This window comes from Aulostomus chinensis, chromosome 3, assembly GCF_037954235.1.
Source record: "Aulostomus chinensis isolate RoL2024-O1b breed Wild chromosome 3, RoL_Achi_v1.0, whole genome shotgun sequence".
NCBI classification, from domain to species: Eukaryota; Metazoa; Chordata; class Actinopteri; order Syngnathiformes; family Aulostomidae; genus Aulostomus; species Aulostomus chinensis.
The window spans coordinates 17,228,795-17,246,357 of NC_141322.1; the positions used below are offsets into that span (position 1 = coordinate 17,228,795).

General features: G+C 42.9%; 1 protein-coding gene across 8 annotated transcripts in view; it reads left to right on the forward strand.

Moving 5' to 3' along the window:
• LOC147267944 (inositol 1,4,5-trisphosphate-gated calcium channel ITPR1) overlaps positions 1-17,563 on the forward strand; it is a 76,724-nt gene that overhangs the window by 40,397 nt on the left and 18,764 nt on the right. For 4 of the 8 annotated variants that reach the window (XM_086199122.1, XM_086199126.1, XM_086199125.1 and 1 more), the window contains 10 exons: positions 2,635-2,682; positions 6,120-6,252; positions 8,118-8,305; positions 14,036-14,219; positions 14,385-14,638; positions 15,352-15,552; positions 15,639-15,749; positions 16,031-16,126; positions 16,846-16,989; positions 17,140-17,247. In XM_086199122.1, coding sequence (XP_086055248.1) covers positions 2,635-2,682; positions 6,120-6,252; positions 8,118-8,305; positions 14,036-14,219; positions 14,385-14,638; positions 15,352-15,552; positions 15,639-15,749; positions 16,031-16,126; positions 16,846-16,989; positions 17,140-17,247 — 1,467 coding nt within the window. The remainder of the gene's footprint in view (positions 1-2,634; positions 2,683-6,119; positions 6,253-8,117; positions 8,306-14,035; positions 14,220-14,384; positions 14,639-15,351; positions 15,553-15,638; positions 15,750-16,030; positions 16,127-16,845; positions 16,990-17,139; positions 17,248-17,563) is intronic. The other 4 variants (XM_086199123.1, XM_086199127.1, XM_086199128.1 and 1 more) reach the window with 2 other exon arrangements.

Consider the following 17,563-nt stretch of genomic DNA (forward strand, 5'->3'; position numbering starts at 1 on the left):
GACGACCTCTCTAGGCTCATATATCCGCTTGTTTGCAGCCACAGCTTTCAGACATATAACCTCTTTGATATTATTCAATGAATTGTATACAATCAAACAAAATGATTAATTATCTCAAGCTGTAGTCATATATTTGAAAAAAATGTGCAGATATACGAATGCCCCTGGCTGTGGAAACATGGAGCCTGAGAAGGGATGAAGAGGTCTTGCAGTTAGCAGTAAAACTTGGAAAAATACTTGTTTTTTTATATTTTGGACTTTTTCATTGGTGAGATGTAAGAGGTGGCATTTCAAGTATTTATACATGGTATTATTGTTTTTCTCTAAAATTTTGATTAAAAAAAAATGTATGTGTCCCCGAGGGGCAATATCTGAGGCAGGCAAAGTAAAATGGACGCATGACCGGAGCCTTGGGGCTCCCCACATCCCAGATCCCGAATGCTGCTGGAGGAGGCAACAGACCTGAAGAGGCTCAAGCAGCCACCCTTAGCACCACCTGCTCACATCCCCATCTGTCCATCAGTCTCTTCCCTTTCTCTTTATCTCAGTCCCTCTCTTTCCTTCTGTCTTTCTCCATTATCTGTCTTTGTCTCTTCCCCGCTCACCTGCTCTCTTTCCCCCCAACCGCTCAAAGCAGAAGGCCGTCCCCATTGAGCCTGGATCTGCTCGACGTTCCTGCCTGTTAAAAGGAAGGTTTTTGTCGCCGCTGTTGCCTGATGTGCTCGCTGAAGGAGAATTGTTGGGTGTAGATTCATTGAAGGATTGAGGTACTGGACCTGGTCTTCTTGTTAAGTGTCATGAGAGAACTTTTGTTGTGATTTGGCGCGATACAAATAAAATTGACTGGACTTGACATGACTTGACTTCAGGGGAGACACAGTAGAGTACACAACAGTGGCAATACAATACACTGCAGTTTCATGCAGGGGGGCAGGAGCAGACAAGAGTTTAGTAGCCTAACACCTATGTCAGTAAATTATTAAAGGATTTATCAGGGTAGATTTTCATGCTTCGACATGTACTTGGAGGGTATCTCTAAGAATTCCTGTATCAGATGTGTTACTGGAGTCCAACTGATATTTGGCTGGAACCAGCATATTTGATGTTATTACATCATGAGCTGCAGGTAATACCTAGTAACATGGCATGGGTGTTAATACAGGCAGCAGCAAGGCTACACACCAAAATAAACACACCCCTGGATGTTGGTACTTTATTATCTCTTGATCTTGGCCGATGGAGGCGAGTTCAGCTGTCAAGAGTGTGTTGTACGTTTTCTCTCTCTCTTGTTTTCTCTCTCTCTCTCTTGTTTCTCTCTCTCTCTCTTTCTCTCTCTCTCCTCTGTGTCTTTGGTGACAGATGGCAACTGTTAGCAGCTCTGTGTCACTGGTTTACTGACCTGGTTCCTTTAGGATTGATTATGTAACTCTAACCCTGTTGCCCCTCTCCTCCCCTATCCCCTTGCCCTCCCTTCCTCATGTGTCTTTTTACATAACAAGTTATGTGGAGCATTGCTTTCTCCCTATAGGCGGGCACATACTGTACATACTGTCCAGGTACTAACTGTAATTGTGATCCTGTCAAAAGGTGCCTAACCTGAAATCCCATTATTTATAAGAAGCATGAAGGAAAGCGGAAAGCAAAGACAGGAGAGAACATGTAGCATTTCTCTACATTCGATATTTGTGTTTCGTTTTGCATGCAATATGACGTCAAGTGTGAACCTCTTAACTTGTGCTTAAAGTGCTGTCTTCAGATGGGCTTGTGTTTACCCTGCTCTCAACAAGTCTAATGTGTTCACGACCTCGTAACGTGGAAAACTGTTGAAACGCTGAATTCAAGAGACGTGAACACGACTTCCCCATGTCCCATAAACAAGTTCCGCTTGAAGGCAGCATCATCCTCAACTTTAAATGACAGTCACACTTTGATGAAAATTGTTAACAAACAGGTGAGGCAGCATCTGCAAGTCAGGAGGTTTTTGTAATATGGCCCACAGAGTCTTGTTGCTAGGCAATCATCAGAGACTTTGAAATTTAGAAATTTGTGTGCCCGTACAACAACCCTCTGTCAAATTACAGTGGTTCAATTTCTGTACATATACAGTAAATACTTGAGTTGTAATTAGAGCTGTTCATGATATCCAAACATCTCTAACTGTTATTTAGTTCGAGGGTTTGGGAGGAGCAAAGCTAGCAGTTCCTCCCTTTTCTAGTGTTTATGCTAACTAAGCTAAGCTAAAAAGCTGTAAGCTACACCTCCATTTTTAGTCATATCAGTCATCACATTTTCTTTCTTCAGAACGATGAATCATTTTTCAATGATTCCTTTGAAACAACAAATCAAAAATCAACTTAAATGAAGAGTAAATACAATAAAGCTCTAATCACGCTGGACCTTCACACAGTCAGCACCATGTACACCTCCTGTCTTGGCTCTCTAACTCTCCACAGACATATTGTTTCCTTGGATTCGACCCTGGAATCAAATGCATGGCAGCTCACTCAGCAGACCTTTGCATGGCCTCTTGCATCACTTCAACAGGTTATTTATCTGGTGCTTTTTTTTTCTGCAGTGCATGAATATTAACCCTGTATTTGTATCTGTTTGGCTCACGCTCCTCACTGCACCCAGCAGCTGGATCAGAACCAGCCTGAGAAGCTGTTGGCGGACCAGAAGAGGGTAGGTACTTCCAACAGCTTGGCTGCTTCACTACCACGTCTGACACCACTGAGACTCAGCACCAAATTTCAAGATCTACACGTACAGCAGCAATCATAGAATTCCTTCCTCTTGCGTTTCTTCTCACTGGTCCATGTAACAACTCAGTCACAGCTAATTGTTCTGTAACTGGAGGAAGAGCACGTTCATAACGTTTGCTTATTTATGCCATTAACTTGTTCCCAGTATAAAGGTTCTCTCTGGTATTGATATTCCAGAATAATATAGATGTTTAAAATATCATTATGGTTTCTAAGAGAAGAATTGTATAGTTCAACACCATTTCAGATGTTAATTAAATACCCCCAGCATAATCATCATCATTGATGTATTATTTACCATATGCATCCTGATGTAAATCTGAAGACCAGTTAAAAAAATTGCATGAATTTACAGTTTGCACTGTTGGATCTTAGGAAGGTTCCAAGTAGAGCTTCAAAATGCTAAAAGAAGAATTGGGAACAAGAAACCAAAAGTTTTGAGCAGGCAATTTGTAGAAAACAACAATTTAACTGAAATAGGCTGTTCATCAGCTGATCAAAAGTTCAAGACCACAGCCTTTAAAAGCCAAAATCTCTCATCTCTTGATGGCAAAGGCAATAAAGCTCACTGTCTTTGAACGTGGTAGGATTGTTGAGCTGCATAAACGAGGCCTCTCACATCGTGCCATCGCTGCTGAGGTTGGACGCAGTAAGACAGTCATTTTGCATTTCTTAGAAGATCCTGAGGGTTATGGAACAAAAAAATCAAGTGGTAGACCCCCCCCCCCCCCCCCCAAATCTCATCGGCGCTGAGCCGGAGGATCCCAATGTCTGTCCGTAAAGACACGAGACGATCCTTTTCCCAAATTAAGGCCATTACTGGTGCTGACTGCAGCCCAGTAACCATCAGACGACATCTGCAAAGGAAGGGCCTCAAAAACAAAAAGCGTCTTCGAAGGCCATGTCTCCTCCAACGCCACAAAATTACCCGTTTGGACTTTGCAAGGGGACAACAAACTTGGGACATTCAAAGGTGGAAGAAAGTTTTATTCTCTGATAAAAAAATTAACTTTGATGGTCCTGATGGCTTCCAATGTTACTGGCATGACAAGGAGGTGCCAGCTGAGATGTTTTCTAGGCGGCACAGTGGAGGGGGCGCCATCATGATCTGGGGTGCTTTTTCCTTCAGTGGAACAACGGAGCTCCAGGTTGTGCAGGGGCGTCAAACAGCATCTGGCTATGTGGAGGTGTTGCAGCAGGCATCCCTCATGACTGAGGGCCCTCGTCTGTGTGGTAATGGCAGCAGGACAACGCTACAATTCACAATGCCCGTCTGACCCAGAATTTTTCCAGGTGAATAACGTCACTTTTGGACCATCCTGCGTGTTCCCCTGATCTAAATCCAATTGAGAACATTTGGGGATGGATGGCAAGGGAAGTTTACAAAAATGGACATCAGTTCCAGACAGTGGATGCCCTTTATGAAGCCATCTTCACCACTTGGAGCAACATTCCCACCAGCCTTTTGGAAACACTTGCATCAAGCATGCCAAAAGGAATTTTTGAAGTGATCAACTATAATGGTGGAGCTACTCATTACTGAGTCAGTTTTTGACACTTTAATTTCTGTTTTAGGTGGTTTTGGGGTTTTGTTTTGTTTTTGGAGCTGTGGTCTTCAACTTTTGATCAGCTGATGAACAGCCTGTTTCAGTTAGAGCATTTTGAAGCTCTACTTAGAACCTTCTTAAGATCCAACAGTCCAAAATGTAAATTCTTGCAATTTTTTTAACTGGTCTTCAGATTTTGATCAGGAGAGTATTTCTGCCATGCGTCTACTTAAGTGATAAATAATAGAATTTGAATTCCCCTTGTGTATGTATTAGTCTAAAAAGTAATTAATGTTATCATTCCAACACATATGAGGCTCCAAAACGGAACTAGATTAATGATGCCCCCTTTTTTTGTGCACTGACTATTGGTGTACCCTGATGCACATAGTGTAAATCAATCATTTCAAACAGTATATTTTTTCCCGCATATTTTAGAGATTTTAAAAACATCAGGTTTATTCAGACTACCTTGGTTTATAAGGAGAGTTATGCACTGGGGGCGTAACCTGGGTGAGACAGGTGGAAAGGTGAAGCATTATATTTTGGGTATGGCTCTGACTCAAGCCCCGGCTAATAATTTAGTTCAGCTTCTGTTATGATTCTTGTGAATTCAATTTGTCAGTAACAGCTCAACTGAATCTCTTTACATTTGGCTCGAATCGAGGATGAACTGAATCGCTTCCAGTGGTCAAAGGCCACTGTGAGTGTACAAAACACGTTTTTGTTAGTAACTAATTACAAATGCAATTAAAATGCCTAATAACTTGAAATGAGGAGGTCAACTTTAATGGGATGTCATAATGTTCGGAAAAAAAGAAAATTCCATCTATAAATCAGCTCCATCCCAGTAAAATCTTTTTGGAGGAATGGTGAGTTCCATTTTGCTCTTACACTGTGTGTAGAAGACGTTCTATTAGGAGTTTTGACAAATATGGATGTAAACCACAACTGGACTAGTTGTCTGACCCATAAAACCACTTTTAAGTTATTCTAGTTTGAACATAAGGCTTTTAAGAATTTTTTGAAATCCTGGTTTGAACCTGCCTTCGTAAATCAGGCACCAAGTGTGTATTTGTACTCCAGAAGTAAAACATAAATTCAAACTCTTCCTTCTTCTCTCTACGTATGGATGACGGCTGCCACCTTGGGTGTCATTGTCCACCGTGATGCTTCCCTGTAGACATCGTCACGTATCAGTTAGGCTGACCCTCGCGGCGGTCCTTACATAACACCTCTGTCGTCTACCGAGGACCACCCACAGTTGATTTGTGAATAATGGACACAAATGCACCAAGACACCTTCCCTTTATCCTGGGAGAGTTCTGTCAGGTGGTTGTGGTTGCCATAACAACAGCAAAGTCGTGCCGCTTACTGCTCAATGGTGGATGAGTCACAGTGTGGGAGGGTTGACCCTAGGTCTGTGGAAGTGAAAACCAGGACTTCACATTGTCATTACACAGGGTCACTGTAGCTGATGGTAACCATAACACTTCTGGTCAGGTGGGCGGTAAATTATAAAGTTTAGGTAACGGCTCTAAATGCATCTATCGTGGATATTTTAACCATCTCAAATGTGTAAATATTTGTATGATATGTCATTTCAGCATGACTGAGTATTACAGAGCGTGCTTTTTATGATCATCATCATCATCATTCTCTGAGGTCGGGGGGGTATTCTGGGTCTTTTTGCAGATTGAACTGCACAGAACATCACTGATGATGCGTTACATCCCTGTTATACAACCTCTCCCCGCTCACGGCTGACATCATGTGTTATTACACTCTTCCCTTCCTTTTCCTCTGATAGGGCGAGGCACTGAGGCAGATTCTGGTGAACCGTTACTATGGCAACTTCCATCGTAGTGGTGGGCGAAGGGAAAGCCTGACGTCATTTAGCAACGGCCCGCTCAGTCCGGTAGGACCCGGCAAAAACCAATCAGGTGGGACACGAACTGTTGACGCTCATCCCCCAGACTGTTTGCTGTGAAATGTTTACAACAGGTAGTGATGGATGTTCTGTTAGGAGGCTAAACACTGATTTCAACATTTCTTACCAGGCTGATGTGTTTCTGTGTAGCCTTCACCAAGCACCTCTGCCAAGTAGACTTGAGTGCCAGTTACGACTGCAAACCACTATCAGCGGACAAATAGGCCTTTTCCTTTTGTTTAGCCAAAATATTTTCTGTCCCCTCTGGAGTTGTGGTGAAGCTGGTTTCTCTGCATGTGTTGAGCAAGTGTGTGACTCTATCTGTCTGACCCTGAGCTGGTAATCAGCTCCACAGTTGTGCCATGAGCTGGCCTTTGAGCACGCTGAGCACCACGCTTATCGCCGCCTGATAACACAGTCATTGTGTTACTGTCTTAAGTCAAAATCGTAGAACAATCCATCTCTGCTCACTGGTTTTCCCTCTGTTTGACTTGCTGGTGCTGAAAGTTGATGTAAGATTTTATCAGCATATAGATTTTGTAGGACATACTGGTGCCATTGGTATGTGGTCTGGTTTTCACATAGTGCTGCCGAGGTTGCCTAGTAACCAGAGTTGTCCACTGCTGCCACAATGTCACCTTCGTACTGAATGCAGGGCAGCTGTGGCATAAACTTCACATTGGGTGGTGGTCTAATAAATTGATTTGTAAATTGTTTTTAAACATTTTTTTTTCTAGAAAAATCCCACCATCTTTCTCATTTAACAATGATATTGGTAAACTTCAACCACAGGGACTACATTGCCCCCCCCCCCCCCCCCCCCCCCCGTGTGAGCGCGGTAGATCGCCACTCTGTGAGAAAACAGCCTTTCCACCTGTTGCAGATATAAGAGCCAGGCTGAGAATTCCTAGCATACAGTACGTGCCCTGAAGGCCTCAGCCTGAAAATGCAGGTCAACTCGTATACAATGAATTACACAACTGGATAGAGGAGATAAGCACCACTGTCGCTGGTCAGTTCAGGGAGATTTTCGCCTGCCTCACTAAATCATTCAGGTCTGTGTTAATCACATCTTTCAATGTATCTTGCATTGAAGGTTGTTGTCTGAAATGTTGAGTAAAATCTCAAAATTAAGCTTGAAATATATCACATGCTGGGTGTAGGAAAACTCAACGTAAATGTTTTTTCCGAACCTAATACATCATTTGGAGATATTTCTGTTTTCACAATTTAACATTATTACTATTATTATTTATCTTGCTATTCAACATCAGATTCTAAATAAATGTACTAACTTCATTGGGTGGGCCAGAGGTAACTTTCCTCAAAAATATCCAATACATTCCAAAAGGCTTCTGCACCAATAAATACAATAACAAAGTGCTAGCTGATATTATTTTATGAAAGTAAGTCCAAATATATTTTCTGCATCGTCAGCTTAAGAAATGTGTGTATTATTCTGTATTATTATGATGTCAATTTACACCCAAATAATTTCCTTTCACTTTAACAGTCTGCATTTTTGCATTCGGTTGCATGTTGGTGTACTGAGAGGTGTTCCTCTTATTTGGTTTATCCCATTCACTGTAAATTATAAATATGAACCAGCACAGGTCAACAGCACAGCAAAAACAAAACAAAAACAAAACCGCTTTAAATCAGGAAAACGAGACATCAAACTAAATGTGACATGATAATCTTCGTGAAGGGAGGCTTTATTACAGGAATGTTTTATACTGCCATAGTTTGATGTAGATGTTCTGGTACATTTTGATCCAACAGTGAAGGGCTGGTAAAAACCATATTTGTTTCTAATCTGAGTTTCACATACCTGCTGTTGTTGTGGTCTTATTTGCTGGCCCGTCCCCTGTCATGCAGCGTTAGGGGGGCCCGGGGGCCTGAGTCGTGCGGAAATGAGCCTGGCCGAGGTGCAGTGTCACCTGGACAAAGAAGGAGCTTCCGACCTGGTTATTGACCTCATCATGAACACCACAAGTGACCGAGTCTTCCAAGAAAGCATCCTCCTGGCTATTGCCCTGCTGGAGGGTGGAAACACCACCATCCAGGTCAGTTGTCAACACATTTCAATCATAAAAAAATATGGATAACAGAATGTGATATTCTTACATTTGCCCTGTTGAGCTGGAATATTCCTGAAAATTGTCATAAAGGCTGCAAATGTACTAAACCGCACTGTGTGAAAAGAATAAGCTGCATCATGGTTGGAGGGTTATATTACTAGTTGTTCTACAGGATGTGGGTCAGTGTGCCACCATAGCTGCTGCTCATGTACATTACAAAGGCAGCTCTCCCCCCTTTTCTACTGCTTTATCATCTGGCTCAAAGCCTGGGCCAATTTGAAATATTCCTAATTCTCGCTTGTGTGTCGGACATTTTTAATGAGCGTATCCCTGAGTCTTTTTAACTTCAGCTACCCCTAACCCCTCTGTTCTGAGCTGTCTCTGTCTTTTTAATGTTGATCTCTCAGTCTTTCCATCTGTCTGTCCGTCCATGTATTGTTGTGTAAGCACAGAGCTTACATAATCAGATTAGAGCGAGGAAGCCACTGTGGTGGAGATAATGTTTTGGCTTCCCACGGCTGCTGCAGAGCTCCGTCACGTGATCGACTTGTTACATAAAGCCTGAGTGAATGAACAATGAGAAACGTCTCTGCCTTCAAAACATTCCAGCCTCTCTGCCGCTCCCTCGCGTTTTCCTGCCGGCCCAAACTGGGTCACGCTGGGCCTCCGGAACTGGGGCAGTGGGGAGAAAGGGTGGAGGAATGGGGGAACATAGAGGGGATTGAGGAGAAATTTGAGCTCCTCTCTGGCATTCTCAAGTTGGTCCTGAAAAGGAGTTCTTTTTTTTGTATCAGGAAAAGACTACCATGTATGCAGAGTTGAAGCCTTTCCAACAGTACAAATATTTGTTTTGTTTGAGGCATGAGATTGTCACCGAACAAATGTCAGTAATTTGAGCGCATCTGAACTCTGTCCTGTTATACGTGTATAGAATATCAGAACACATTGTTAAGTAGTTTTACTAAGTCAACGTATTTTTGCCCCAAACACTATGAGAGAAAATGTAAGTTTTTTTTCCTTGAAAATGATACTTAACCCCAAAAGTGTATTTTTCCTTTCAAATACTCACTATTAGTTAACCTTATGCAGATGTCGTTTTCACTTCTTTGTGATTCATGACTGTAGAAAGAGCCACCCACATATATTTAGTTTGAGGATGACGGCGCCCCATAGCCTACAACCAACACCCGCTAAACTGACCAAAAACTCTTAAACACATCGTCCCGTAAAGCCTTTTTTTTTTTTTTTAATCCAGCTATATGCTCAGCCATTCTCAAAAACTTTGATTTGAGCTCAAAATGAACAAACTCTTAACACTTCCGGTCCAGCGCTAATGTGGCTGAGCGAGTTGATTAAACTGAGTGCCACAGCAGGTTGTCCACTGGTACTTAGCTTCAAGCTAAATGTAACTGGCTTTTTTCTGCGTTCTGGAGTCAGAGAAGGAGTGACAAAGACGAAGTAGTGACTCAGCAGTGAAAAAAATGTCTTGCGAGGTGAAGACACCTGTTTGTGAGTAAATGAAAGGCAAAATACACATTTTGGGTACCTCATTTTGAAATGGATCTGATCAACCCACTCGAAGGAGTGCGTCACTGTGGTCGTGCCGTTTGCTGTTAACACCAGGTGGCGCTATGAAAAACCAGCCCCAAAAATCAATAGCCTCCTCCTTTGCCTTCTACACTGCTCTACCAATTTTGGTGGATATCATCTTCCTAGTTTGTTCTTAATTCTCCTGACTAACAAATTAACAAGTGCTACTGATAACTGTCTTTCTTGGCAGAGGTAAAAATAAAAGTTAGCTTTAGCCCTTGTCTCCAATTTAGCATGTCCATCTGAGCACCTGTTAGTTCTTGGATATCTTGTAACACATTTAGCTATTTACTCATGACCTTCATAGCACACAGAAATAAACCACACCAAATAACTTGGACAGTCAGTCTCCTGTATAGATCCATACACTCCTAGTCTGATGTCATGCACAGCTAATGCATCTGTCCCCGACTCTCATGGCTTTCAATACCCGCTCGGCTCCTCACTGCTCATCTGCATTTCAGTCACATTCCTGCGTTTTTTTTTCCCCCCTCTCTCACGATGGCTATATGAGAACCGGCCGTAAATTATGTCATGACATGGTGGCTTGTGACACTTGTCGGCTGTCTGTAGCTGCATGCCGTTTGGTTTCCTTCCAGGAAAACATCACGCAGACGTGTTTTTAATGGTGTCGGACAAAGAGGGAGTGCCTGTGCTCAGGTAGAAATATGTTGGGTGAGGTGGCAGGTTTGAAGACGGAGGCCAAGGAGAAGTGGAAAAGAACTTTGAAGCGAGTAGAGCTGCAGTTTTACTGGGTTTGCATGCAGTGCTGCCGACATGAGAGAGAGACGGAGTGGAGGGGAGCGGGAGTATAAATAGCTGTTACATAACATCCCTTTGTTGATGCCAAGTCGTGGAACGGAAGGAGAGAAAGGAAAGCGCTATGACCTTGTTTTTCAGTGTTGTCCACCCCCTCCTCGCTTCACTCCTCTCTCTGTCTCATTCCACTCAGGGTTTGTCTCCATGGATACAGACAGGCTCTGTGTTTACCCAACACTACAGGGGGGCCCTGAGATGCTCATCCATCACCTCTCTCACTCCTCCATTCTCCTCTGTTGCCATTACTCCATCCTCTCCTTGACCACCATGTGTTACTTCATCCGTAACGTCATCTCTCCATCATGCCACTTTTGTCCTTGCTTGCAAGCGATAGAAAAACACAGATGCTGTCTTGATATGACAGCCGTGATTTTTGTGTGGAAGAGCCAGCGTAGAAACCGTACCCACAGAAATATGGTTCGACGTGAACCTGGAGCTTTTCTCCTCGTCTTCGTCCTCTCTCTTTGCGAAGGATTCCTTTGTTTTAGTGACTCACTCGACTCCAAACCGACTAACTCAGCTCATTTCTCAGAAACGAGGTGAAACAAATAATTTTCAGTCTGTGCCTGCAGGTAAAAACTTAGACAAAATAATTTATAGCTCCTCCACGGCTAGCACATTCTAGTGAAAGCTAACAGCTCAGCTAACCTTGAGCTATAGAACATAATACCCCTTCTGGTAATAAACTAGTCCTGCCAACCCTGACTGCAGTACCTTAAACTGTCCTAGAGAAGACATTAAAGCAGTGCATTGACAGACAGCCAAAAATGAACGTGATTACATAAGAATGAAGTGGCAGACTTTGGGAAGGAATTCTGTAGCGCAGCGCGTGTGTGAGTTGTGGGTGTGTCTTTCCAGAATTGGCATGTGCCTATGCCGGAGAGACAGCTGACCCAGTTTTGTGAGGGTCTGTTTGTAAAAGTCAGTGGGCGTAGAAGCGTATGTGCTCTCCAGCTTGTGTGTGCTTGTACTGTACAAGTGTGTGAGTTGTGTAACGGTAAAGAGTGGGGTTGGGGAGGTAATGGTGAGCGCGCCCCTCTTTCTCTGTTTGCACTGGGCTAATCGATGTGTGTTACACACCTCGGGGTCTCTGTGCAGCCTGACGCAGGCCAGAGTTACACAAATAGAGACGAGCATGTATTACTGCCCCCCCTCCACCAAGCGTAACTGTGAGTGGGTCGCCAGTGGTACCGCCAGTCCATTTCTCCACTCTGTCATCAAGTTGTTTATTAGGTAATGACCTCGCTCAGTAGCCCCACCCACCCACCCACCCACCACTCTGCTATCTCCTCGTCCCTGACTGTCGGGAGTGTGTACGTGCAGGAGGGCTTCTGCTCAGTGGTGGCAGGCCGGGGTGGGGCTCAAAGCTCTGGAATTTGCTTTGGGGCACAAGCACACAGTTATGTCATTGTTTCTCTGGCTTTAGAAGAGATTTGGCAGCAAAACTGTGTTAGCTCTGCTCTGTGTTTCCTTAATAAGATTCATACTCCAGGACGGTCACTGGGTTTAGTCACACTCCGGGACGGTCACTGAGTTTAATTTAGTATAGGACTATTTTAACAGGAAATTCCTATGTGTGTAGATGTTTAACATTTATTCACACAATGTCAGAAGAGTGATGAGGCTTATTTGTTTCTCGCCAGTAGTTCAGTTTTGCATCTAACCTGGAAAGACTGATGGTTATGTAACAAAGTTCCTCAGACATTGTTGTTGGCATAAGTAAAACAAGGCTCGTTTTGTCTAGTTTCCCTAATAATTTCCTTGTGACTGTCATTTATCGGTTTCCTCCTTTAGCCCACTTTTACATCTTAAAGACCAATGGTTATGTAAGAATCATTAAGAACTGGGCTCGATACAATCTTATAGTATTTCTCCGTTCCAGTCACCTGCTCTTGTTTCCCCTCTTTCAATCATCTGCTGTCTTTCCTCTCCTATTCCCATTTTCATGTCTGTCTTTTGCCTCTAGATATTTTCCTTGTTTCTCGATCTGTGTAAGTAGGCCAGGCTTCTCCCTCTCGTGTCGTTTTTCACTCCCTTAGTGTGGTTAGGCCTTTCCATAAGCTGCAACAGATAAAGAGCTCTTACATAAGCAAAACAACAGCCCAGTAGGTCAGGGCACGTTGAATGCATTGCACTCGCTCACAATTCTACATGACCCTGTTCTTCTCCAATAACTGCTGCGTTTAAACCCTCATATCGAAGTCAATCCGGTCTTGATCCGCTTTAGTTATATAATGGTTTGTGAATGTCATGTTAGAAACATTTTGTTCACATTGAGTGACGATCTATTTTTCGTAAGTCTGAGTAAAAAAAAAAAAAAAAAAGACCAAACATGATACAATCTTGTAAGACAAATGAAGTGTTTTCTGTGTGTGTTAATTTATGATAAACAATATTGTGTTGTAATTTTAAATTGAACTCCCACTATCCCTTCTGGATCAATTTGATGGCAGGCTGATTTGTGAATAAGGCTCCATTTTCCTTCCTCCTCAGAGCTTCGTCTCTTCCAATTTTTGAGCTAGCTTGTGCTATTTTCAGGTGCCCGACGCTTCCTTGGAAACATTACAGGATGTTTATGGACGAAGTAAAGACGAGAGAAAGAGACGATCAGAACCCTTAACTGTTGCTAGTCACTCAGTCAGTGCAACGTTAGCTGTTAGCGACTGTGGATTACCACATACTCAACTTTATAGGTCACAGTAGAACCAGAGGCTTTTTACTTCACGTGAAAACACGTTTCTGTTTCCTGTCTCAGTTAGTGGTTTCTCTTACAGTACAATCGTGCTACAAAAGTGTGGCACTGCCAATTCCCAATTTAGGAGTTTCAGATGCACCTGTATTTAACCACTTGTATCAGTGTCCTCGAGCAAGATAGTGAACCCCTAATTGCTCTTGTTGAGTAGACTGTCACCTTGCATGGAAGCCTCCACCATCAGTGTATGAATGAGGCAATAGTATAAAACACAGTCAGGTTACCATAATGTTGGGGAAAGGACTTTTGCTTGACTTGTTTTTACCATCTGAACAATCCCAAACCCAGAGGTATTCCATTTTCAGTGACGTAATAAAGAAAGCAACATTTGAGATGCTCAAACAGGAGCAGCACTGAATAATCTGTGAATCATCATTTATGAATGGACCCGATGAACATTTCTGTTGATGCTTCTTGCCTATCAACTCATAAAATCATTTCAGTTCAGCTTTACATTCTAGCCATAGCCACTACACAGCACCTCACTATAGGTGCTTCTATACTACATTGCTGACAAAATCGTGACTCATGTTTTTCTTGTGTTTTGTGTCCAGCATTCCTTCTTTTGCCGTCTTACAGAAGATAAGAAATCGGAAAAGTTCTTCCGGGTCTTCTACGACCGTATGAAGCTGGCCCAGCTGGAAATCAAAGCAACAGTGACAGTAAATACCAGCGACCTGGGAAACCGAAAGAGAGATGATGACAGCCAGGACAAAGACATACCTGTCCGCAAAAAAGGTCAGAGGTCGCTCTTTGGGATTCACTGCCATGTCATTAATGCCAAAAGATTCTGAAGAAGTGATACAGAGTTTGCATAAATGTCTATTCCTTCTTTTTCCTTTTACCGTAAAGTAATTTATTCTATGATGGTTAAGTAGGATTCGCATGTATTTCTTCATTTAGCAAGAGACTCAGCAGTCGTCATGACCGAAGACGTGCGAGAGCAGCTGCTTGAGGCCTCATCTGCCACCAAGAAAGCCTTTAACTCCTACCGACGTGAGGCAGACCCTGAGGACCACTTCACCTCAGCAGATGGGCAGCCGAGCAGCGGGGACAAGAATCAGGATGACGGAGAGATGAGTTTCGTCATCATCATCATGCAGCCCATCCTTCGCTTCCTCCAGCTACTTTGTGAGAATCACAACCGCGACCTGCAGGTGGGACAGACTGAGTGGCTCGTGTCTTTAAAGGCTTGTAATAGCTTACAGTACACTGGCTGTGCATGCGTTCGTTTTTTTCTCTGCAGTCCAAGCATCATTGTTGGTTATTATAAACTAGACATCTTAAAAAATAGTTGATGAAGTCTTGTTATTTATAGAGATATGAAAGGAAAAGGTCCTGTTACCTTACTTTTATTTGCACAGAGATTCTTCACAGATCAGCTTTCAGTTGTGTTTGTAGCTTGTAGATATTTGTCTTGAAGATTAAAACCATTGTGCAGGCATCGCAATTAAAATTCGTAGAATATCTTATCTCAGATGGGTTTTTTTTAATGTGTCATCTCATGCGCTCTGCATTTCGGGTTAGTTAGCTTTGTTAGTACCAGTCCGTCCTGAAAAAACACTGTTCGGTGACTTCTGTTCAGGTATTTTCCGTTAGAAAGCAGTTCTCACATAACTCAGATTTATTAACAGTTACCTTTGTGTAACTGGGATCCAAACTTTATATACAGATGGAGTTATTTATGTTTTGCAGAAACAGTTCTACTTCTCTTAGAAATCAGTTGTGTTCCTGGCAGAGCCCAAATCCTCCTTAGCCCGGGTGGAAAATAAACAATTCAGCTGCTTTTCGAAGGATGTTTACGGGCTGGTGAGTGTTGGCATGGCGGCGAGGTGCGAGTAAGGTGTCTTTACCGTGTTTATCTTCTCAGAACTTTCTTCGTTGTCAAAACCACAAGAACAACTACAACCTTGTATGTGAGACCCTGCAGTTCTTGGACTGCATCTGTGGCAGCACTACAGGAGGTCTGGGTCTACTAGGACTGTACATCAACGAGAAGAACGTGGCCCTCATCAACCAGACTCTAGAGAGTCTAACAGAGTACTGCCAAGGCCCCTGCCATGAAAACCAGGTACACAAGAGAAAATGTGAGTTTGAGGTCTCGGATTACGCTAAGGTTAGCTTTTCTTAGTATTTTTTCTGTTCTGCGTCCTCTAGAATTGCATCGCCACACATGAGTCTAACGGTATTGATATCATCATCGCTCTGATCCTTAATGACATCAACCCTCTCGGGAAAAAGCGGATGGACCTGGTGTTGGAGCTCAAGGTGAGTGGGTGAATGTAAATGGGAGGAAAGATCCACTTACTGAGTTGAAATCGCAGCTTCTGGTTTGTAAACCGGATTCTTTTCCTAGCAGGATAACCGGCTCCAACTGTAAGAGCTGGACCTTCATCCCAGTTAGCTATCCTCAGTGCACGCCTGCCAAAACAATCCGCCTCAGAGAGTGTTTTACTAAAGCACCAGGGATTTGGTCGGCTGTGTTTGGACGAAGAAGTGAACACGGCTAAGTTCTTATCTTGTTCTGTCATCTCTTTTCTCACTTGTAGAACAACGCATCCAAGTTGTTGCTCGCCATTATGGAGAGCCGTCACGACAGTGAGAATGCTGAGAGGATCCTTTACAACATGAGGCCGAAGGAGCTGGTGAGGAACCGGCGCCTTGACCTTTATTTCAGTTCCTGTAAAAGAGTATAACAACATTTTGGAAAATATAGTTACAGTTAGAGACAGACATAAAGATAGATACCCCTCTCTCTCCTGTGTCTGTGTTAGAGACCTGAGACCCACAGAGCCTAGGTTAGCTTAGCACATTGAATAATAGTGGCCAGGAAGTGTTGGCATACCTCCATCAAAAGTCATCAAATACACTGTTCTTTCAGTCTTTGCCTATATTAATGTAACTAGGATTTTGAATAAAATTGACAATGGAATAACAATTTCAGTGCTCAGGACATTGTAATCTTATAATCAGACTGGTTGATGCAGGGATTTGATGCAGTACTTCAAATATTTGTTGACGGCGAGAAGAGTGATGACTACTGCTAATCAATATAGTAAGACAGGATTAGTTCTGGATACACCAAAATCCCGAACATGATGAGTTTGATACTTTTTACTGAGGTACCGTTCACTGAGCTAAGCTAACTAGCCTTCAGGTGGTCTCTGTGGGTCACAAATCCCTATTGCACATATAGAGGAGAGAAGTTTATCCGTCTATCTGCTTGTCAGGCTCTGGGGAGGATGGCAAATGATTTCCCAAAAAGTTGGTGTGTTCTTTTAACACAACAGCCAATAAGCTAAAGCTTTGGTTCTGGTCAGTACCAACAGTGTGCGTGTGTGTGTTTGTGTGTGTCCCCGTCTAGGTGGAAGTGATAAAAAAGGCATATCTGCAAGGAGAGGTGGAATTTGAGGACACAAAGGAGGAAGAGGATAACGGAGAGGACGAGGAACACGACGCTGCTTCCCCCAGGAATGTTGGACATAACATCTACATTTTAGCTCACCAGGTCTTGTTAACTTTCCTGTCTTTTGGCATCCCATATCAGTTCATGCAGGAATGTGAGGAGACACACAAATCCTGGTGTTGTCCTTTTTTTTTTTTCTTTTTTAGTTCCTTTTTTACAAGCTCTCTTCTTGGCTGTGTGTCCTTCATACAGTTGGCGCGCCATAATAAGGAGCTGTGCATGATGTTGAAGCCAGGAGGGGCCAGCGGAGACGGAGACGAGGCCTTGGAGTTTTATGCCAAACACACTGCTCAGATAGAGGTCATAAACACAACTCTTGTCACAGCATGTGAAATAGTTCATGTCAGGTCAAATCCCATTTATTAACACAGCACGTTAAAAACAACCCCAATTCACCACACAGAGAGATGAAGTAAAATGCAAAACCAGAAGACTAAATCAATAATTCATGCTGATATGATTAAGAGAACATTAGTAACATTAATAAAAGCTAAAACCATCGGAACGCAGAATGTAATACCAAAATAAAAATAGCAGGATTTCACAGACAGCAGCAAAAACAAGATTAAACTTCATGTTTATTTTGCAAGGAAGTAGCATTCTGAGGACTTGCAGA